Here is a 22,789-nt window from a genome sequence, read left to right on the forward strand (position 1 = left end):
TAATGTGTGTGTATTATTATAATGAGTGTGTATTATTATAATGAGTGTGTGTGTATTATTATAATTAGTGTGTATTATTATAATGAGTGTGTGTGTATTATTATAATGAGTGTGTATTATTATAATGTGTGTGTGTGTATTATTATAATGAGTGTGTATTATTATAATGAGTGTGTGTGTATTATTATAATGTGTGTGTATTATTATAATGAGTGTGTAACATTATAATTAGTGTGTTTTATTATAATGTGTGTGTATTATTATAATGTGTGTATTATTATAATGTGTGTGTATTATAATGTGTGTGTATTATTATAATGAGTGTGTATTATAATATGAGTGTGTATTATTATAATGAGTGTGTGTATTATTATAAGTGTGTGTATTATTATAATGAGTGTGTATTATTATAATGAGTGTGTATTATTATAATGAGTGTGTATTATTATAATGTGTGTATTATTATAATGAGTGTGTATTATTATAATGAGTGTGTATTATTATAATGAGTGTGTATTATAATGAGTGTGTATTATTATAATGAGTGTGTGTGTGTATTATTATAATGTGTGTGTATTATTATAATTAGTGTGTATTATAATTAGTGTGTATTATAATGAGTGTGTATTATTATAATGAGTGTGTATTATTATAATGAGTGTGTATTATTATAATGTGTGTTTGTGTATTATTATAATTGTGTTTGTGTATTATTATAATGTGTGTGTGTGTGTGTATTATTATAATGTGTGTGTGTGTGTGTATTATTATAATGTGTGTGTGTGTGTGTATTATTATAATGTGTGTGTGTGTGTATTATTATAATGAGCAGTTCCACTCCCGTCCAGCGGCGGCGCTGTTACCGGGAACAGCTTCTTCTTTAGCGACCATCACGGAAATGAGAGTGTCTGCAGCGGCTGTGCTGGTGTTCACCCTGACGGACTGTGGGTGAGTTAATAAAGAGAATAAATAAAAATGTGTTTACTTTATTACATTGTTGGTTTATGAGTTTATTAATTCACTGCAAAATGGCGGCTGAGCAAAGAGTGCACCGCTAGCTAGCAGCAAGCTAACGTTAGCTACAGTGGCGATGTACAGAATGTAGAGTGACAGAAGAAGAAGAAGAAGAAGAAGAAGTAGTTTATATATATATAACTTTATTTCTGAAAGGATGCCAGTGTTAGAGTTTAATGTCGTTTAGACCTGAAAACCAAACTCCATTGAAAAACCTCGTAATTTAAAGTGAGTATCTTAATCTGACACAACGTAAACCTTCAACGAATCAGTAGTTCACTGGTGAAATAACCTGCTGCTGTTTGCTCTGTCGGCCACCAGTTCCACCCCGAATACAAAGGAACGTTTTATTTATTCATTAAAAGGTCTAAAGTCACGACATTACAGTCGAGTTTGTTCCCTTGGATAGCAAAGCAGAAAATGCCCTGATTTATGAATGGAGTTTGGTTAAGACTTTTTATTTTAGTCCCTCCATTTTCAGGGAACTCAATGCCAGTTTATATTTACTGTAACTAAAGTAAAGTTAAACTTCCATCAGCACTAAAACAATAGGAGTTAATATATTGAGCAGCACTGGGTTGGATCAGGTCACTGAATTTAACTTGTGATCCAAGTTTACTCGTTAACTGATGGGAGTTTTATTTTTTATTTCTCAGATTAACCCGTGTACAGAGGAGGAAGCTCCTCCCTCCGTCGGTCCACCAATGGCGGACATCAAGAACTTCCTGTACGCCTGGTGTGGAAAGAAGAAGCTGACTCCGAACTACGACATCCGAGCAGCGGGGAACAAGAACAGGCAGAAGTTTATGTGTGAGGTGAGTTCTGTGACCGCGGTGTTCAGCTCGCCGCCTCCTGCGTTATAACTGACCTCTCCTCTGGGCAGGTCCGCGTCGACGGCTTCAACTACACCGGGATGGGAAACTCCACCAACAAGAAGGACGCTCAGAGCAACGCCGCCAGGGACTTCGTCAACTACCTGGTCCGGATCGGGGAGATGAAAGCGGCAGAGGTCCCGGCTCTGGGGGTCAGATAAAGATTTAATGCTACTGGGACACTTAAGAGCGTTTACAGCTGTAACACCCTGACAGCTCCAGGTTCATGGTTTCAGTTGGACTCTCTGTTCTGTGTCTGCAGGTGAGCGTTCCTGACCAACCCGGATGGAGGCGGCGGCGGCAGCAGCGGTGGCGGGCTGGGAACCCTCCCTTCCAGCGGTCCTCTCCCTCCTCACCTCATGGTCAAAGCTGAGCAAGGTATTATGATCTCTCTGATTATATGTAAACACCAGAGCTTATTCTTCATCAGGGTTCACAAACACCTGGAAACACCTGGAAACACCTGGAAACAATCTGTGGGTTGATTGTGTGTTTGTCTGTTGTTGTTAGAGGCCAGCAGCAGTGGACCGGTACCAGGAGTGACTGGACTCGGTTACTCTGGAGGAGGAAACTGGGGGGGGAGGAGGAGGAGGAGGAGGAGGAGAAGGAGGAGGTCAGTGGGACCGAGGAGCCAACCTGAAGGAGTACTACGCCCGGAGAGACGAACAGGAAGCGCAGGCGGTACGGTTCTGGTTGGAAAAGTGAACAAGCGAATGTAGTTTGGTTTGCAGATGAAATAAATCGTATTTCATCCCCGCAGACTCTGGAGTCGGAGGAGGTGGACCTGAACGCTAATCTCCACGGTAACTGGACACTGGAGAACGCCAAGGCCCGTCTGAACCAGTTCTTCCAGAAGGAGAAAACCAGCGCTGAGTATAAATACAGCCAAGTGGGACCGGACCACAACAGGTCTGGATCAGAAAACTCACATGGCTTTTAGACCAGATCCAGTCCGACACAGTTTGAGCAGTTTATAAAAGACACAGAGTCGATTGATTAATAATTAAAGAAAGTCCAGAAAGTGACACATAAACAGTTTGAAGTTTAAATCCACCGTTCAGTTTGTACGGATTATGGAACATAGAGAAACTTTAGATTTAGATATTAATAAATTATTAATAATTTCCCCGAACCTTCCTCCTTCCTGTACTTGGATATGCTATATACTAGGTTAATTTGTGTTGAAAAGACAACCTCATTCAGTTTAAAGATAATGAAGTCTGCGTTGTTAATCAATAATCAAATTAGGATCATAAATTACAATCAATCAAAATGTGTGTGTGAAATGAGTTGTTGGCGCTGTCGGGTTCAGATGTGGGTCAGGATGTTCCTGTATGTTTTTCTGCTGCACTGCTGTGAACCCAGAGACCTCCGCAGTGTGTGCGCCACACCACAGAGATCTCACAGTGATTGTTGGTGTCACACCCAGAACTGTGGACACTGGTTGAACCAGCAGAGAGCGGGCGGCGGCACCGGCTGAATCCTGGTTTGTTTATGGGAAACAGAAAATAAGTTTTTTAAGCTGGCGAGTCGATAAAGCTCAGAGCATATTAAACCTGCAGTAGAATAATATGATGGTCTGTCAGTCTGTCGGGAAACAACCAACATTCAGCCGGTGAAGCGGGCAGGTGTTGAATATTTGGAGGTGACGCCAGAACTCACAACCTCACTGAAGGAAGACATGGGACAGCGTTTAGGTGCACTAAAGCTGTCCCATGGGTGCAGCTCGGGGCTCAGTGGAGTCTGGTTGTGATTTCTGGTGTCGCTGTTCACCGCAGGGCAGAGAGCAGCCGGGAGATACCTGAGTCAAAGCCGTTCATTGGTGTATTTTAATCCAAAGTCTGGCAGAAAAACATACAGGCAGCACAGCAGGTGAGTTCACTTCACTTCTTCATGGCTTCTCCCTGTCTTTTATTTTGAAAACCCCCAGAGGAATTGAAGCTGTGATGTTTGTGTTTGTGTCTGCAGGAGCTTCATAGCGGAGATGCAGCTGTTTGTCAGACAGCTCGGCAGAAGTAAGAGACTCAAACATATTCTCTTCCGAATACGCGTTGTGTGCATCTTAAAGGTTGTTTATGAAGTTCACTTTCTCACAGCAGAGAGGCAGCAGTGTTTCCACCAGTCACCAACTCTGCTTTGTTCACAATAAATCCTTAATTCACTGACTTAATGTAAAAGTATAGAACTAATGAAACCTTTAGTTTAACCACAAACAGCCGTAATATCACTATCACTCTCCACCAGACTCCAGAGACAGAAACACTCATTTTACCTTCAGATCATCGTAACTTCATTAAAGTGGACAGAAACAGAATAAAACTCATTAAAAGCGTCTCTGTTAGTGTTTCCAACAATCACCAACTCTGGTTTGGTGGAAATAAATCCTTAATTCACCGACGTAGATGATAAAAACAGCAGTTTCAGTCGGAGCAGACCGGCTATGGAAACAAACCACAGAGAGGCTGCGATACAACACAGGCAGAGGGAGAGAGACACCATGTGACTGTGTATATAGAGAAGCTCCAGGCCAGGCTCCAGAGAAAGAGTTGCATTGTGGGTAATATAAGCGGCATACATTTAAAGGAAAAAGAAAGCGTGGAATAAAATGATTTCTCTGAAGAGCTTCTGGTGAACAAAAACTCATCAAAGTTAAACTCAGTTGATCTTTTTAGGCTCAAATATTCACCCTGAGTAACTTTCCACATTCAGTTCTGATTTAATGTTTTTCATTTGAGGTCAGAGGTCACAGCAGTTTCTGTTCTGTAGGGATCACGGCTCGAGAGCACGGCTCCAACAAGAAGCTGGCGGCGCAGTCGTGCGCTCTATCTCTGGTCCGACAGCTGTACCACCTGGGGGTCATCGAGGCGTACTCGGGGGTCACCAAGAAGAAGGAGGGAGAGACTGTATGTGTGCAGGAGATGTTACTGTGACTTATCTCTGTTCGTGTTTCTCTGTTCGTGTTTCACTGCTCGTGTTTCTCTGCTTCGTGTTTCTCTGCTTCGTGTTTCACTGCTTCGTGTTTCTCTGCTTCGTGTTTCTCTGTTCGTGTTTCTCTGCTTCGTGTTTCTCTGCTTCGTGTTTCTCTGTTCGTGTTTCACTGTTCGTGTTTCTCTGTTCGTGTTTCACTGTTCGTGTTTCTCTGTTCGTGTTTCTCTGCTCGTGTTTCTCTGCTTCGTGTTTCACTGCTTCGTGTTTCTCTGTTCGTGTTTCTCTGTTCGTGTTTCACTGCTTCGTGTTTCTGTGTTCGTGTTTCTCTGTTCGTGTTTCTCTGTTCGTGTTTCTCTGTTCTTGTTTCACTGCTTCGTGTTTCTCTGTTCTTGTTTCTCTGTTCTTGTTTCACTGCTTCGTGTTTCTCTGTTCGTGTTTCACTCTGTGCTGTCGTCTGTTTTGTGTCCAGCTGGAGGTGTTCGAGGTCAACGTTTCCCCGGACCTGCAGCAGCAGCTGGCCGGTGTCGTCCAGGAGCTGGGAGTCCAGATCCCCTCACCTGTGAGTCACCAGAACTGACCCCTGATCAGTGCGTTGATGAGTTCCCCCTCTATAACCTGACTTTGATCCAGCCCGCAGACCCCGGCAGCCCCGTGTCTCTCGTTCAGGGGAAGATGGCGACGTTCGAGCCGTCACAGCGTCAGAGTGGAGCCGGAGTCGTCCCCTGGTCGCCGCCGCAGATCAACTGGAACCCCTGGACCAGCAGCAACATCGACGAGGGACCGCTGGCCTTCGTAAGTCTTTGAGTCTTTATCTCCTCTGTCTTTATACTTTCCTCCAGTTTCTGTCCAACAGGGACAGGAAGTCCTGTTTCAGGTGTTCTTAACGGTATCTTAGAGTTTCCTGATAATCAATGAAAGTATTTGGTGACTCATCCTGCACTCGGAGGTGTTTACTAATGCTGCGTTACAGACAATGTATGACATCACTGAGTACAAAGACCTACTTTATAGCTACATTAGCTAGCTAGCTCAACAGTGATTTTGGTAAAACTGGATCAGATTTTATGGAGAAAATATTTCCTGGTTTTCCCTCTTCAGCCGTGCAGCTAAGCTAACTGACTCCCCGGGATGCCAGGAGCCAAAGCTTTGGGTTTCATAGTGAATATTTATTGTCAGATATGTAATCAATCATTATGACTGTTACAATACGAACACAGCTGCTGTTAGCTGCTGTTAGCTGCTCTGTAATGAGTTTCCCTCTGCAGTGCACTCCGGAGCAGATCAGTGGCGACCTGCATGACGAGCTGATGTACCAGCTGGAACATGACGAGAACCTGCAGAAGGTCAGTGCTGTTATGATGAGCTCCTCTTCCTCCTTATTCAGAGGTCAACTCTTTAATAACAACAGAACTTGTGTGTTCCAGATCCTGGCAGACCGCGACCAGCTGCCCGTCAAACAGTTTGAGGAGGAGATCATGGCCGCCATCGACAACAACCCCGTGGTGATCATCAGAGGAGCGACGGGCTGCGGGAAGACCACCCAGGTTCCTCAGTACATCCTGGACCGCTTCGTCAAAGGAGGCAAAGCGTCCGACTGCAACATCGTCGTCACCCAGGTAACGCTCAGCGACTCAAAGACACATCTCTTCCTCTTCTTCCTCCTCCTCCTCCTCCTCCTCCTCAGCAGAAACCTCCTGCTGGGCTCCAGAGTCACAGTCAGAAAAATAAATGTTTATATGTTTATAGAGATTTGTTCTGTGGCCACTGGTCCATTGTTAGAAATGGATGATAAAACACTTTCTGGATAAGTTGTGACATAGTGAACATTAAGTCACCTGACTGATGAGCTGTCTCCTCGTCGCTCTCAGGGCTCAATAATACAACCATGATGAACCTTCCTCACATTAATGCATGAACCAAATGTCATGTTTCCATAAGCTCCACAAATATCTGCTGCTTGTGAGAACCTTGTGGACGAAGCGTTGGCTCACGTCCTCTGTGTCTCTGTGTCTCTCTCTCTGTCTCTCTCTCTCTCTCTCTCTCTCTCTCTCTCTCTCTCTCTCTCTCTCTCTCTCTCTCTCTCTCTCTCTCTCTCTCTGTCTCCCTCTCTCCAGCCCAGGCGGATCAGCGCCGTGTCGGTGGCCGAGCGAGTCGCCTACGAGAGAGGAGAGGATCTGGGGAAGTGCTGCGGCTACAGCGTCCGCTTCGAGTCCATCCTCCCTCGACCCCACGCCAGCGTCCTCTTCTGCACCGTCGGTACGCAAACACACTCCAGTGTTACTCTTCATCAGCTGCACAGAGAGTCTGCAGAGCGGCTGCTCAACATGTAGTCTGTTTGTATCTGTGTGTGTCTGTGTGTGAGAACCCCCCAAGAGTTCCCAAAAAATATAAATTTTTTTTTTAGGAAAAAAAAATAATGAGAGCTTTGTGGGACCTCCAGTAGGGGTCGCCAGAGCTTAACAAATGTACACAGTCTGTCTATATCTCAACACTGTTCATTTCAGTCAACACAATGAAAGTGTATATTATTATTATATTATTATTATTATTACATATGATCAATAGAATATGAAATATACAGTAAATACAGTCAGTAACAGGTTGCTGTGGACTCAATGAGTGAGTGGATGTTGATGAGTGAGTTTGTGTTTCAGGTGTTTTGCTGCGGAAGCTTGAAGCTGGAATCAGAGGCATCAGCCACGTTATTGTAGACGAGATCCACGAGAGAGACATCAATGTGAGTCTGTCTGACCCTCTGCCTGTCTGACCCTCTGTGTGTCTGTCTGCCTGTCTGACCCTCTTCCTGTCTGACCCTCTGCCTGTCTGACCTCTGTGTGTCTCTGCAGACGGACTTCCTGATGGTGGTCCTCAGAGACGTGGTCCAGGCCTACCCGGAAGTCCGCATCATCCTCATGTCGGCCACCATCGACACCACCATGTTCAGAGAATACTTCTTCAACTGCCCCATCATCGAGGTGTTCGGACGCACATTCCCCGTTCAAGGTACCGCTGAGCTGTAAAGACTCATCTTCATCTTCATCACTTCATTTATCTCCTGAGCTTAAAACAGAGTCAGGACGTCAGAGAGTTTTAACAATAAGAAAACAGGTAGTGTGATGAGGTGGTGAAGCAGCGTGGGATCATGGGAGTTGTTGTCTTCACCACCATTGGCGTCATTGCAGTCAGCTTCTCCCGGTTAGGATTCCTTCAGTGTTCATGGTTCAGGAGGTTTCTACCGGGAGCCCAATGATCCACAGAGGTCTCCTCCTCTCCAACACAAACAGACCCGCTGATTAAAACCACTAAACACACTGAATAAAGCAGTTCCACCTTAAACACACTGAATAAAGCAGTTCCACCTTAACAATCACTGCTTCTCCCACGCTGTTGGACAGACAAAGGACGTCCCGGAGGGGCTGCGAGCCGAACTGCTGCTAACGTTAGCTCAGCTTGTGTCTACGCTGTTTAATGAGGTTTATTATAGGATAAAGACGGTTGTACTTTTCAGTTAAACTGATGTTTTGTATTAAAAACACTTTTTCCAGAGTATTTCCTGGAAGACTGCATCCAGATGACCAACTTCGTCCCTCCGCCGATGGACCGCAAGAAGAAAGAGAAAGATGAGGAGGGCGGAGACGATGATGTGAGCTCAGCTCTCTCTGTATAGATACTGTCTCTGTGGCTCTGTGTGGTTCACACAATAAAGGGTTGATTCCTCTCTGCAGACTAACTGTAATGTGATCTGTGGTCCGGAGTACTCGGCGGAGACGAAGCGTTCGATGGCTCAGATTAACGAGAAGGAGACGTCCTTCGAGCTGGTGGAGGCTCTCCTCAAGTACATGGAGACGCTGCAGGTGGCCGGAGCCGTGCTCATCTTCCTGCCCGGCTGGAACCTCATCTACTCCATGCAGAGACACCTGGAGACCAACCCACACTTCGGTACGTCGCACTGCGCGTCTCACACAGGAGAGACACAGATCACTGTACAGCTGACAGCCCAGTTCACTGAGAGGAGTTCCTACAACAGGAACACTGAAAACAGACCAAAGCTAGCTGAATGAACTCACATTGAAAGTATAAATGTGGACTACAACGTCAGTGATGGTTATTCTGATGTATGTGTTTCCAGGAAGTAACCGGTACCGGATCCTGCCACTCCACTCTCAGATCCCCCGGGAGGAGCAGAGGAGGGTGTTTGAACCGGTTCCCGACAACATCAGGAAGGTCAGAGACGCTGCAGGATGGAAAATACTCAGATCTGTTTGCTTTGAATGTGTTCGCTCAGCGAGGGGACGACATCATCCGTCGTAGATAGATGACATCCCTCACAATCAGACTGTTTTACATAAATATACTGCGTGTCTTCTTTCAGATCTGTGTCACTTTGTTCATTTGAGAAGTAAATGTTAGTAAAATGGTTCTGGTGCCGTCTCTAGAAGAACCCAGTTGTTCTGATGTAGGTTTCATATCGTTTCCTCTGCAGGTGATTCTGTCCACCAACATCGCAGAGACGAGCATCACCATCAACGACGTCGTCTACGTCATCGACTCCTGCAAGTGAGTGTCAGCAAGAACAGTCCAGAACTGGAAGTCCAGAACTGGAAGCAGAGAGCTGTTAGCTGCCTCATCCTGTAAGAACAGGCAGTTGGGGAGGGACCTGTCGCAGTAGCCAGTAGTGCTGTGTGCTACATCCACCAGTGAACAGCTTTAGCTTTGAATGGTTTTAATAATGTGACTGTATGTGTCAGCAGACTGTTCAGTGTTGGTACTGGTACTGCAGTGAACGGGTTGAACATCAGTCTGTTGCTCTTCCTTCAGGCAGAAGGTGAAGCTCTTCACCTCCCACAACAACATGACCAACTACGCCACCGTCTGGGCCTCCAAGACCAACCTGGAGCAGAGGAAAGGTCGCGCCGGCAGAGTCCGACCCGGTTTCTGCTTCCACCTCTGCAGCCACGCTCGATTTGAGAGGTTTGACCCGTTAACAAAACGCCTCCTGACGCCTCCTCGGTGAGCATCCTTCATCCTCACTTTTTTTTTTTTTTTTTTTTTTTTTTTTTTTTTTTTTTTTTTTTTTTGTGTGTGTGTGTGTGTGTGTGTGTGTGCATGCAGGCTGGAGACTCACATGACTCCAGAGATCTTCAGGACTCCGTTGCACGAAGTCGCTCTGAGCATCAAACTGCTGAGACTCGGAGCCATCGGTCACTTCCTGTCCAAGGCCATCGAGCCGCCGCCGCTGGACGCCGTCATCGAGGCCGAACACACCCTGAAAGGTAAACACACACACACACACACACACACACACACACACACACACAGTGATTAGACAGTTAGTGCTTAACTCTTTAAAAAAGATGTTTTTAAAGAGTGAATCATGTAAAGTTGCTCTAGTTGTCTCAGTAACTTTAAACTCTTCCCTGTTTGAGATTCCTCTGAGATCAGATTTAATAATAAACTGTAAACATTACAGAAACTGTCTGAATGTCCTCAAACACTATTCACTGTTATCCTGGAAGTAGAGTCTACAGGTATTTATGATATATTTGTTATATTTGAACATGTTGTCCTCTGTGTGTTTCAGAGCTGGACGCTCTGGACACCAACGATGAGCTGACTCCTCTGGGACGGATTCTGGCCCGGCTGCCCATCGAGCCTCGTCTGGGGAAGATGATGATCATGGGCTGCATCTTCCAGTCAGTTCCCGTCTTTGTGAATCACCTGACGGCCACCTTTCCTCCCATCTCGCTCTCATTAAATCATTAAACGCGTCTCCGCTGTGTCTCCCTCTAGTGTCGGAGACGCCATGTGCACCATCTCAGCCGCCTCCTGTTTCCCGGAGCCGTTTATCAACGAGGGCAAACGTCTCGGCTTCGTCCACAGAAACTTTGCCGGCAGCCGCTTCTCGGATCACGTGGCTCTGCTGTCCGTCTTCCAGGCCTGGGACGACGTCAGGTCGGCCTGTTTACTACCACAATGCACTGCAACTGTTTAACTGTCAGCACTTCTACTGTTATTATATAACCAACAGCTGCTGTTAAAGTATGCTGAGGCTTTTTACATGATTCATGATGTGGGATCGGTGGTAGAGTAATTCATATATTTTAAATTAAAGCAATCAAATGTTATTTAATTTGTAAAAGTGTATTATTTCCAGCATTATGGAAAGGATCCTTACAGAGACAGACCTTTAGTTTAACCACAGACAGCCGTAATATCACTCTCAGTTCACCTGCTAACATGGTTGTTGTTGGTGTTCAGGATTAACGGCGAGGAGGCAGAAAACCGCTTCTGTGAACACAAACGTCTCAACATGTCGACTCTGAGGATGACTTGGGAGGCCAAAGTCCAGCTGAAGGAGATCCTGGTCAACTCTGGATTCCCTGAAGGTACCTGAACACACCACTGACTCACTCTGGGTGTTTTATTAAAGCTGATTCTGAGTCAGTTCTCGTCGTCTCCCGTCAGAGTGTTTGATGACTCAGATGTTCAACACGGTCGGCCCCGACAACAACCTGGACGTGGTGGTTTCTCTGCTGACCTTCGGCTCGTACCCCAACGTCTGCTACCACAAAGAGAAGAGGAAGATCCTGACCACGGAGGGCCGCAACGCCCTCATCCACAAGTCCTCCGTCAACTGCCCCTTCAGCAGCCACGACATGACCTACCCCTCCCCGTTCTTCGTCTTCAGCGAGAAGGTAGAGGTCGCCTCGATACCAGCTGTAAACGGCCTCGTTGAGGAAGCTTGTTGTTGTTGTTGTAGTTGTTGTTGTTGTTGTTGTAGTAACTGTTGGTTGGTTGCTTATGTATCAGATCCGGACCCGAGCGATCTCGGCTAAAGGGATGACCCTGGTCAGTCCTCTGCAGCTGCTGCTGTTCGCCTGCAAGAAGATCAGCTCCGACGGAGACATCGTGGAGCTCGACGACTGGTACGGTCCCATCAGTGAGAGTTACCTTAGCATAAAGTTGGCTCTGCGGCTCGTAGAGTAGAGTAACGTTGGCTCTGCGGCTCGTAGAGTAGAGTAACGTTGGCTCTGCGGCTCGTAGAGTAACGTTGGCTCTGCGGCTCGTAGAGTAGAGTAACGTTGGCTCTGCGGCTCGTAGAGTAACGTTGGCTCTGGTTCGAAGAAAAAGAGTAACGTTGGCTCTGCGGCTCGTAGAGTAGAGTAACGTTGGCTCTGCGGCTCGTAGAGTAGAGTAACGTTGGCTCTGCGGCTCGTAGAGCAACGTTGGAGGTTGCAGGTTGAAGCTGTTCATTGTGTAGCGTTATGTTAAAGTATGAATGAACCTTTCACGTTCAGGATCAAACTGAAGATTCCTCACGAGGTGGCGGGCGGTGTCGCGGCGCTGCGGGCCGGACTCGAGGCTCTGGTGGTGGAAGTGACCAAAGACCCAGAATACGTCAGACAGATGGACCAGACCAACCAGCGGCTCCTCAACCTGATCAGACACGTCTCCAAACCGTCAGCAGCCGGACTCAACATGATGGCCAACAACCAGAGGTACACACACACACACACACACACACACACACACACACACACACACACACACACACACACACACACACACACACACCTCGTCGTCCTTTAACCCTTTAATAAAGTCTAGAACAGCTTCATCAGATTCTCCTACGTCGTCTGTGCACAGGATGGGAGATGGGCCTCGACCTCCAAAGATGGGACGCTTCGATGGAGGAGGAGGAGGAGGAGGCTACCGAGGAGGAGGAGGAGGTTACCGAGGAGGAGGAGGAGGTTACAGAGGAGGGGGAGGAGGATACGGAGGAGGAGGGGGAGGGGGAGGGTATAGGGGAGGCGGGGGTTACGGAGGAGGAGGGGGAGGGTATAGGGGAGGAGGAGGATACAGAGGAGGAGGAGGTGGATACGGAGGAGGAGGAGGTGGATACGGAGGAGGAGGTGGACACGGAGGAGGAGGAGGAGGAGGAAGAGGTGGTTATCGAGGTGGAGCAGGAGGTGGAGGAGGTTACAGAGGAGGTTATTAAAACACTTCAGGACTTTAAAAGAAGCTGTAATTGTATTTTTTTTATAAAGTCGATTAATTATAAATAATAATCAGAATGAAAATGTTTGTTTGGTGAATCGTGTTTGTTTGTATTGATTATTTGTAACTCGACGTCCCCAATAAACATTATAGTCCAGTTAGTCCCACAGAGATCGACACTGCTAACATGCTAAGCTAATAATGTAGTTATGTTAAAGCCCCGCCCCTTTTAGTATCTGTCTACTTCCTCCTTTTCTGTACCTACAAGTGCTACGTGCTACGTGCTACGCTAATCTGTGCTTAGATATATAGTCTAATGTAAGCTACAGTTTTGCTACATTAGCTAGCAGATGTAACTAGCGTGCTAGCTTTGCTCTGAAGCTAAGATGCTAACAGTTGATGTAGATTAGCTAGACGATAGATGATGCTAGCTAGCACGTAGCATATCAAAGGACAGGAAAGGAGGAAGTTGACGGGATTGGAGCACGGAGCACAAGGGGCGGGGCTTAAGATAAACTGTACCTGTCTACAAGCTGATGTTAGCTCAAAGAGAATCCCAGCTGTAAACTTCGAGTCTTTTAGGACGGAAAGAGAATAAAAGCGTGATGAAGCACTCGTCCACAAACTGCTTCCTGTAGTAATTTTTTATTATTCAAATGTTAAGTTTGGATTTACAGGCACATGTGAACACACAGGGTCGTTCAGGTCCTCACAGGGCTGGAGACACGGTGCAGAGGAGTCCTGCAGGCTGCACAGCACATACATCACCATCTAAGACAACAGGGTTACAATACAAATAACTGGTACATTATAACTTAAAATACTGTTTATACATCATGTCTGTGTGCGCTGCACAGCCGGCAGAGCGCCGTCTGGATGGAGGGACGATAACGAGTCCAGTTCAGATAATATTCGATCTGCTGGAGAAGTTTTCTCTGTTCAGGACCTGGTTTTTTACGAAGACCCTGCTTCAGTACCGACGTGAGGAGACGGTGTGACAAGGACATTTGTGAAATAAAACATGGACGCCCTCATTGGGACTGTGATTACTTTATATTAAGGCACAAAACACTAATTAATAACTACTGTAGCAACGTGTGACTGAGTGTCCTGATCGGTAAAAAGGGTCAAATCTCAAAAAGAAACTAAACAAAAAAATATTCAGTTAGGTTGAATTAACGTGTGAAAACCCACAGAATCAATAAAACACATGAAATATTGGCATCGCTATGAGGCAGCAACACTGAGCCGTGTATACAAGCAAGCGTATTATAATAATAACATACCACAGACGTTATCATAGATATTTATATATATTTAACCTGGAGGTTTCAGTTGATTGATTGTGATAAAACTTAACGTGGCTGTTTGCATGTTGGAGTTTTATTTCTTAATCAGCCACTCCTGAATCATTTTTTTAAGCATATATTTACACAAATAACAAACTCCTCACTCTATGTCATAATAAAAAACATTCACACAAAAATATAACATTTGAAATAATTATTAGCACCAGTGTATCAGATAAAATTCTTGCTACGCAAAATGTACAAAGTTGCATAGTGTTGGATTTAGCCTGGAAGAAAATGTTAACGTGTGATCAGTAAAAACAGAGATATAGAAATGTAGATATTATATACTCATTGCTGCCTGTGACCTCCGCCATACTGCGGAGGTCAATAAGAGCTAGTTAACAATGCTGAGAGATTCAGACTGCACTACAAAATCCTCTATGACTTTATTCTGTACCGATTTTCATTAAATGTGGTTTGTTTATAAAAGGTGAGAAATGTATCCTAATACGGTTGTAATTAATTCAGTCACTCGGGGGGGCGGAGCTAATCAGCGCTATGTCAAAAACCTCCACTGCGGGCTCTGATCTATGAACGGGAAACATCGGTTTCTCTAAAAATGTAGATTTCTGTACCAAAACAAGGATCCCCCAGTGATTGAATTAATTCTAACCAGTATCATGTTAGTGGATTTTGTAGTGCAGTCTGAATCTCACAGTATTGATAACTAGCTTGTATTGAGCTCCGCAATATGGCGACCACTCAGACACACGTCAAATGGAGAATATCTACGTTTCTACGTCTGTGGGTAGAAACACCAGTGACGAGCAGCGACTTCTGGAGGACGACAGATAATAACAGAGACTGTAGTGTTAAAACATCAGACAGGAAATGGTGTTTGACCGTAGTGAGAAACCTGAAGTCCTCAAAGACTCGTTCATCTTGTGGGAACAAGCTAAGCTTCTAACATTAACCCGAGACACAGATCTTGAAATGCATTTTTGTTTGTGGGCGTGGTTTCACTCAGCAGCACATCCCATTGGTTGGAGGTGTAAATACTGTCGTAGCTTTGGGAGCAAAGAATAAGAAGAAAAAAAAAGAGGAGAGGATTCCTTCACTGTGTGGTTTCTGAAAATAAAACAACGCCAAGCATGGTGGCGCTCTGACAGTCCAACATCTGGCTAACTGAAAACTGTAAAACTGAAGTAGCGATCCCCAGGCATGATGGGTAACGGCTGGTTCGACAGAAAATACGAGCAGACGTTCCAACAAGTGCGAGGAACTTCCTGCGTTGGTGAAACTTCCTCCTGACGGGTGCAGTCACGTCGGGTTTGTGGTTGTGTTTTTTCTCCGCACGGCTTCTCTACGGCGCTTAGTTCATCCTACCGTAACCACGTCACTGCGTCTCGGACAAAAACAAAAGTAAAAGCTGCTTCTCTTTTGCAAACTGCCATGTTTGAAAGATTGGCTTCAAAGACAAGAATCTGAAAACAAAAAAAAGTTTTAAAAAACTGTTTTGGTAAAAGTCGGCGTGTTCGCCGGAGTGTTAGACGTGGAGGGGGGGTAACGGAGGAGGGCGGGGTTAAGGCCTCTCCAGGGACGGCGTGTTGAAGCAGCCGTCGGGTAACGTGTTCTTGATGTCGTTGAGGTTGGTGATGTCGGCGCGGATCTCGCGGATCTGCCGGTCGTAGTCGTTGATCATGTCCTCCTGGGTCCGCGCCACGTCGTTCAGCTCCGCCAGCTTCCTGTCCAGCTCACTGTTGGCCATCTTGCCCTTGGCGCTCTTCAGGGACTCATCAATCTGGTTGAGCTTGCTCAGGTCCACCTTGTCGATGTTTCCTGGAGACAAAGGAGAAAATTTGTTGACTTTAGAGTCCCAACATCAATCAGAACCAATGAGACGAAACCTTTCAGGTCAACTGGAAAAACTCTGATTGATCTTAATTCATCCATAAGGTAACGAACTGCTGCTGAGGTTGACTTGTGCTGATGGGATTGTACAAATGAATGGTGCAAAAACACAATCCTGGCTTCAAACGGGAACCAATGGGAGGAAAAGTATCCCGAGATAACTTCGGTAATGAACTATAAAATGTCTGTAAACACATTGTTATTCTGTTCAACTCTGATGTCTGCTCTTACCCAGCTGCTCCAGCAGGGCGGTGATGGTGCTCAGAACCGTCTTTACAGCGCCCTTGGCCTTGCGGGCGTTGTCCTCAGCCTCCTTGGCGTTGTCTGACGCCTGCGGAACAATAAACAGCGTTGATCCAACAGGAACTCGTTTTACAGATTACTCTAAAATGTTTGTTATTAACCAGCAGAACCGGCTCGTACCATTCCAGCCATCATCATGTCCCGGTCTGCCTCAGACTTCTTCCTGGCCAACTCCTGCTCTGCGGCGCCCAGCTCGGTCATCATGTCGTTGACCTCGTTGTCCAGCTTGTTGGTGTCCTCCAAGGCCTTCTCCGCATCGTCCTTGGTCTTGGCGGAGCCCTGAGAGCACACAGATTCACAGTCAGAGGATAAAAACCTCACCAACATATTTCCGGTTAACCGCAGATTGCTTCCCGTCTCACCTTCTGCACGTTGCTGGCGATCCTCTCGGCCTCCTCCGCCTTGCTCTTGGCCTCTCGGGCGTCTGCGGCCGCGTTGCCGAGCGCCGCCTCTGCCTGCCTGGTCTTGTCGTTGGCGGCCATGATGGTGGCGTTTATGGCAGGGATCTTCTTCAGGGCGTCCTCTGCGGCGGTCTTGTTGTCATTGACCCTCTTGTCGAAGTCTGCAGGAAGTTTACGAAGGTTGCGAAGACGTTTAGGTTTATTTGATAGGAACTATCAGTAACTGAGTCAGTTTGTCAAACTATCTCTCAAAGAATTACCAAACAATCTACAGCGAGATCTCTTAACTTGCACCTTTATTTGAAAAACTAAACCTTTACATTACATTTTAATTTCTTCTACTGAAACATTTGTCCGTTGTTAATGTCGAGTTTAGTGTTTTTAAGGTTAGCAGTTTTGGTTTAATGATAATTAATGGGTTTGTTACACTGATTAACTGTAATATTTGAAGGGTTTTATGCATTCATTTATTTTGTCATTTTTATACCAGTATATTAACTGTTAATCAGGTTTATTTTTAAATTATCCCTAAATTGTCTTTAAATGTACACATTAAGGTAGCTTTCATGCTATTTGGTAAACTTAAAAGCTCTTAAATTGAAGAGACAGGCAGGTACCTCGGAGGTCTTCCAGGATGCTCTCGGCCTCTCTGAAGGTGGACTGACCCTTCTTCGCCGCCTCCTCAGCCAGAGCTTTGGCAGCGTCGGCTCGAGCCAAAAGCTGATCCGCAGTCTGTCAACAAAACAACAATAACAACTTAATTTCATACGAGACGCGTTTTCCAACAAAGTTCAACCGAACTGCAGTCAGGACGTGTTAGCAGTGTTTAGCTTAGCATAAAGACTGGGAGTAGGAGTCTCCTGAGTACATACCTGCTGCTCACTTTTGCCTTTCTCCAGCAGTTTGCGGACTTCCTGCTCTTTGCCCTTCAGGTCGTCTCTGAGGTCGTTGTAGTCCTTCTCCGTCTTATCGATCAGTTTGTCGAGGTCCGACGCCTCCTTCTTTATCTTACTGGCTTCATCCTGAAAACACACCGGCCACTCAGTCACCCAGGAATTCGAATTAAACATCGTAAAAACTCATTCGCGTCAGTGGGGAACTCACCTCCAGGGCCTTGGTGTCGAACGGCGGGAGGCTGGTCAGGTTGGCGAAGATCTTCAGAGCTTTTTCTCCGGCGTCTTCGGCCTCGGCCTGAACCTTGTTGGCCTGTTTCTCCAGATTCTTGGCCAGCTCCTTCGCATCGTTATACCTGAACACAACAGACAGAACAGGTGTTACACTCGGATAATCATTCAAGGGACGAGAGTTAGCTTTGGAGTGACGTACTTCTTGTTGAGCTCGGTGATCTCCTGACTCGTCTTGCCCTCGCCATCCAGGGTCTTCAGCAGCAGGTTGTACGCTTTGGTCGATGTGTCGTTGGCGTCTTTGGCAATCTTCTCAATCTGATCAGCGTCCATCTTGTGCCTGAGAAAAGCGCAGACAGATTTGTTCAGATACTGGCATCAGAAACTCCTTCAGTACCAGCGAGTACGCAGGTCCGTGCACTGATACCAAATTTAATAATTCATTTATTCGCCACTACCAACATTTTGATGGCCACAATGCTGAACTCAAACTGTACTCCGCAAACCACAGTTGGGTTCAACGAACACATAATTAGAAAGGTGTCGAGCCTCAATAAGCAAAGAAATATGTAATGTTTGAAATCTTCAAAGTTGTGAATAAACTTGTCTTACTTCTCAGCCAGCGTCCGAGCCTCCTCTGCCAGCAGCGTCATGTTGTTTGCATCTCCGGTGCCGCTGGGGGGTTTGATGTCCTGCAGACAACATTGACCTCGTTTAATAAAGCTCTCCGTTAGTCATTGAACTAACAGTTGCCGTGACAACAGTGACATCACTCACCACTTTACTGATGGCGTCCTTGGCCTTGTCCAGCTCCTGCCGGGCTCGGTCGATCAGGTCCTCGGCGTCTCGGACTCGGTTGCGGGCGCGGTCGGCCTGAGTGCCGGTGTTGTCCACTGTGTTGCGGATGTTCTGCAGCCGGTTCCACTGGGTGGTCAGAGTGTTGTTGAGGTTGTTCAGACGATCCAGCAGACCTTTGTCTACATCTGTAGGGTCAAAGGTCACGTTGGGTCAATCATTTCAGGGCTGAGCTCGTTTTCTGTGTTTCTGAGGAAAGCAGACGCCGTGTTACCTTTGCTGGTCTGAGCCTCCTCCAGCAGCTCCATTATGGCTCTCTCCGCCTCCTTCAGCCGATCCTCGAAGGCCTTATCGGTGACAGTGTCCTGACCCGAGCCGAGGTTATCGATCAGAGTCTGCAGATCGTGGAGCTTCTGCCTCTGCTGGTTCACCTGGAGAGACAAACAGTCAGTTACCGTTGTGCAGGCGTCCCAAACAGAAGAGTCTGAAGTTGCTCCTGTAGTTATTCTCTGTGCCGTCCTCACCTTGTCTCTGACCAGACTGTAGCAGGAGGGACACTGCTGGCAGCCCGGAGCCGAGCGGTTGTAGAAGTAGTTCTCCTCACACATGTCACATCGAGCTCCAACAAAGCCGGGCCGACACTCACAGCGACCGTCCTCTTTACACTGACCCGACTGAGAGCCTTCGGGGTCGCAGTCGCAGGCTGCGGGTCGCACAGAGGGAGACTTTTTATTTATCTATTTAACCACATACGTCAAATGACGACACCTGGACACAGTCCGACTCGCACCCTGTTTACACCTGGTATTAAAAAGCAATCTGTATTCAGACACGTTATCCCAATATCTCACATTGAGTGCAGATGTTACAACAAGCACAGAAGAACTGGCGCAACAGAACGGAGTGAATAATTAAAGTAACATTAATAATAATTAGTGCTGTCAAACGATTAAAATATTTAATAGGTAACTCGTAATTAATCGCACATTTTTATCTATTCTAAATGTCCCTTGATCCCCTGATACAGGTGTTTAATTCCAGGTGTTAACGGCGTGTTGTGGCGATGTCACTGTACTTACGTTTGCATCCGGACGAGCTGAAGCCGAAGAAGTTGACCTCGCAGCGTTCGCAGTGCAGGCCAGTGACGCCGGGCTGACACTCACACTGTCCCGTAGTGATGTCACACTGGCCGTTGGTGGAGCCAATGGGGTTGCAGTTACACCTGTGGAAGCGAGGAGAGGAACGGTTAGAAAGGACGGACGGTGCCGTTGATCTGATGCTGATGCTGCTGCGATGGTGAGTCAGCTGACCGTTCACAGCCGTTGCCGCTCTGCAAGTTGAAGAAGCCGGGCTGACAGGCGCTGCAGTCGCGCTCGGCGACGTTGGGGAGGCACTGACACTGACCGGTGACCTGCGAGCAGCCGGTTTGGCGGTCGACGGTACCGGATGGCGAGCAGGAGCAGGCTGAGGAGAACCGCAGTCAGTGAGTCAACAAACAGGAACCAATAAGGACATGAACAATGATGGTGAACGGGACTTCCTCTTACGTTTGCACTTGTCGGCGGGGTTGGTGGCCAGGGCGTTGCCGTAGAAACCATCCTTGCAGCGGTCGCAGAAGAAGCCGTCGGTGTTGTAGATGCACTTGAGGCACTCTCCGGTCTCGCGGTTGCAGTTGCCGACGGCGTTGGGGTCGATGTTGTCGCTGCACTTGCAGGCGCGGCAGGCTCGCACCGGCCCGCTCTGACCCAGAGGGTCGCCGAAGAAACCGTCATCACAGAGCTCGCAGCGCTTACCTGCAGACAGGTGAGGTCAGAGGTCACACACCTGGACGGGAACAGGTGATCTTTGTTACGTTATGTGTGTACAGGTGAGCTGTGTGTACCTGTGGTTCCTGTGGGACAGTTGGTGCAGACCACCTCTCTGGTTTTGAGGACGACGGCGCAGGTGGCTCCGGCCGGACAGGGACACGGCTGACAGTCACCTGACGTCCCCCGGGTGGCGTCGCCATAGAAACCGTCTTTACAGCGCTCACAGCTCAAACCAGCTGTGTTGTCCTGACAGTCACACGCTCCTGGACAGACAATAACAGTCAGTATCAGTCAGTAACAGTCAGTAACAGTCAATAACAGTCAATAACAGTCAGTAACAGACAATAACAGTCAGTAACAGACAATAACAGTCAGTAACAGTCAGTAACAGTCAGTAACAGTCAGTAACAGTCAGTAACAGTCAGTATCAGTCGGTAACAGATGGTAACAGTCAGAAACAGTAACAGTCAGTCAGCAGTCAGTCAGCAGTGTTACCTGTGTTGGCATTGCAGTCGTCGCTGTGTCCGTTACAGTTGCAGGGCTCACAGGGGCTGAAGGCTCCGAGCTCTGGACGGGCGCGGCGATATCCCAGAGTGCACTGCTCACAGTGTTGACCCTGGTAACCCTGAGGACAGGTGCACTGCTCCACCCAGCGGGCCGGAACTCCTGGAGCCCGCCTCGCCGTCACCAAGGAGACGTCGTCAAGGTAACCGGCGCCTGGAGAGACAGATTCATTAGCATAACATAAGCTATCAGAGTTGTCTACCTTTACCACGGTGAAGTGTTTATCAGTGCGTGCGTACTCTTCTCGCTGTAGGTGCCGCGGATCTTGATGGCGGTCAGGTTGTGGAGAAGTTTCTGGAAGTCCGAGTGGCTGATGGTCGGCCTCCAGGGGTAGTCAGTGCTGTCGTGGAGTCTGAACCGCAACCAGAGCAACACATCAATAACATTATCACCCAGTTTAATACAGATTACCACCAATAATCTGTCCAGTTGAGCCAGATTACCAGTGGACAACAAATCTTAATCCAGATTATTATTAATACTTAATAAATAATCACAAAATATATCCATCGTCATAAATTAAAACCAGATGTTACCTGGATTTTACTGATAACTGACACTGGAAGGAAATTTAGGATTATAAAGTAAATCCAGATTAACAGAATTTAGAGATTATGGAAACAAACATTAAGTATAATTCAGGAGCACAGTGTAAATAAATTAGTTTATTTTGTGTTTGTAAGTTAAGATGAATTGAATCTGTGGTTTTTGTGTGCGTGACGTTAAAACTGAACCTCATTCACAGATTATCAATACATTTTAATCTCAGATTAACAGATCAGATAATCTGTTGAGAGCAGGTGTGTCTCACCTGAACACGTATGTCTGCATGTTCTCATTGGGGTAGGCGTTGCCCTGAGCGATGAGGGGGACGGCCACCCTCAGGTTGGCTCCCTCGAGCACCAGATCCTCCGCCGACAGCCGAGTGTCCCGCCGGTCGACTCGGAAACTCAGACTCAGGTTCTGTCCGTAACTCAGCATCTGGTTCCCCAAAAACTTCTCTGTGACGCACAGAAAGACGGGAAAAACACACCTGGATGTTAAAACGCTGGATGTTAGCTGGCTAACATTAGTTTGTCTGACAGTGGGATTATCTCTGATCAGTTCGTACCCGGAGCTATGAAGTACATGGGGAAGTAGTCGTCTGAGATGAGGGAGACTTCCTGTCCGCTGGGAGACCACTGCACGGAGACGCTGGATCCGTCACGCTGCTGACCGGTCCACTGTTCGTCATCTGACACAGACACACAAACACACACACACACGTTACAGCAGCGACACTGTAGTTAAATACATCTTCTGGGTTTTTGCGTGCCTGCGTCTCGAGGTGTTACCTCTGTAGAAGGACGAGCTGACGCTGTGGACGCTGAAGCCCTCGGCGCTGTCGCACACAGACGAGTGCTGGAAGCAGAAACAGGGGGTGCAGCCCTGAGGGTTGGTGGGGTCCAGGTTGAAGTAACCCAGTTTACACCTGACGGACACACACAAGTTCAAACATCAGAGCCTCTAAAATACGAGCTGTCATCACACAAAGGTCAGAGGTCAGGGGTCAGTCTTCAGCTGTATCTGATGACTTTGCTTTACTTCATCCTGTCTTCAATGAGCTGAAAGCAACTGGAGTTTAATGGGTCCATCTCTCTGAAAAATGCTGATAATCGGTCTATCCTTACAATGAGTGGCAAAAACTGCATGTGACCTCTGCGAATATCTAAAGCTATCTAAAGCCTGTATTATTGTAATGTTTTACACACTATAACTCAATATGCTGCACTGTCATTA

The 22,789-nt window shown here is 46.9% G+C and overlaps 2 protein-coding genes across 2 annotated transcripts in view; one reads left to right on the forward strand and one right to left on the reverse strand.

Moving 5' to 3' along the window:
* The first annotated feature begins 839 nt into the window (after positions 1 to 839).
* On the forward strand, positions 840 to 13,437 carry dhx9 (DEAH (Asp-Glu-Ala-His) box helicase 9). The gene is given in 31 exon segments (XM_051378117.1): positions 840 to 948; positions 1,671 to 1,829; positions 1,898 to 2,038; positions 2,149 to 2,166; positions 2,168 to 2,264; positions 2,397 to 2,449; positions 2,451 to 2,567; positions 2,647 to 2,795; positions 3,855 to 3,901; positions 4,653 to 4,789; positions 5,284 to 5,373; positions 5,445 to 5,606; positions 6,080 to 6,157; positions 6,239 to 6,430; positions 6,929 to 7,070; positions 7,469 to 7,551; positions 7,661 to 7,817; positions 8,360 to 8,457; positions 8,540 to 8,753; positions 8,944 to 9,038; positions 9,298 to 9,371; positions 9,633 to 9,785; positions 9,927 to 10,087; positions 10,396 to 10,507; positions 10,605 to 10,766; positions 11,073 to 11,200; positions 11,280 to 11,509; positions 11,625 to 11,740; positions 12,113 to 12,313; positions 12,462 to 12,544; positions 12,671 to 13,437. Coding segments are annotated over 30 exon segments (3,744 nt in total). The 5' UTR covers positions 840 to 948; positions 1,671 to 1,718; the 3' UTR covers positions 12,814 to 13,437.
* Positions 13,438 to 13,441: 4 nt separating this feature from the next.
* The window catches only part of lamc1 (laminin, gamma 1), a 41,851-nt gene continuing 32,503 nt past the window's right edge, over positions 13,442 to 22,789 (reverse strand). Inside the window, exons 8-28 of the mRNA XM_051378104.1 lie at positions 22,345 to 22,481; positions 22,122 to 22,244; positions 21,822 to 22,011; positions 21,250 to 21,362; positions 20,942 to 21,163; positions 20,521 to 20,709; positions 20,186 to 20,431; positions 19,949 to 20,102; positions 19,718 to 19,860; positions 19,163 to 19,341; positions 18,913 to 19,069; positions 18,621 to 18,826; positions 18,456 to 18,535; positions 18,046 to 18,183; positions 17,824 to 17,968; positions 17,592 to 17,741; positions 17,337 to 17,451; positions 16,681 to 16,880; positions 16,439 to 16,597; positions 16,247 to 16,346; positions 13,442 to 15,943 (exon numbers count right to left, since the gene is read on the reverse strand). Of these exons, the coding sequence (XP_051234064.1) occupies positions 15,687 to 15,943; positions 16,247 to 16,346; positions 16,439 to 16,597; positions 16,681 to 16,880; positions 17,337 to 17,451; positions 17,592 to 17,741; positions 17,824 to 17,968; positions 18,046 to 18,183; positions 18,456 to 18,535; positions 18,621 to 18,826; positions 18,913 to 19,069; positions 19,163 to 19,341; positions 19,718 to 19,860; positions 19,949 to 20,102; positions 20,186 to 20,431; positions 20,521 to 20,709; positions 20,942 to 21,163; positions 21,250 to 21,362; positions 21,822 to 22,011; positions 22,122 to 22,244; positions 22,345 to 22,481 (3,403 nt within the window). The 3' untranslated portion in view covers positions 13,442 to 15,686. The remainder of the gene's footprint in view (positions 15,944 to 16,246; positions 16,347 to 16,438; positions 16,598 to 16,680; positions 16,881 to 17,336; positions 17,452 to 17,591; positions 17,742 to 17,823; positions 17,969 to 18,045; positions 18,184 to 18,455; positions 18,536 to 18,620; positions 18,827 to 18,912; positions 19,070 to 19,162; positions 19,342 to 19,717; positions 19,861 to 19,948; positions 20,103 to 20,185; positions 20,432 to 20,520; positions 20,710 to 20,941; positions 21,164 to 21,249; positions 21,363 to 21,821; positions 22,012 to 22,121; positions 22,245 to 22,344; positions 22,482 to 22,789) is intronic.

The sequence above is a fragment of the Dicentrarchus labrax genome, unplaced genomic scaffold (assembly GCF_905237075.1).
Source record: "Dicentrarchus labrax unplaced genomic scaffold, dlabrax2021, whole genome shotgun sequence".
In the NCBI taxonomy this organism is placed as follows: Eukaryota; Metazoa; Chordata; class Actinopteri; family Moronidae; genus Dicentrarchus; species Dicentrarchus labrax.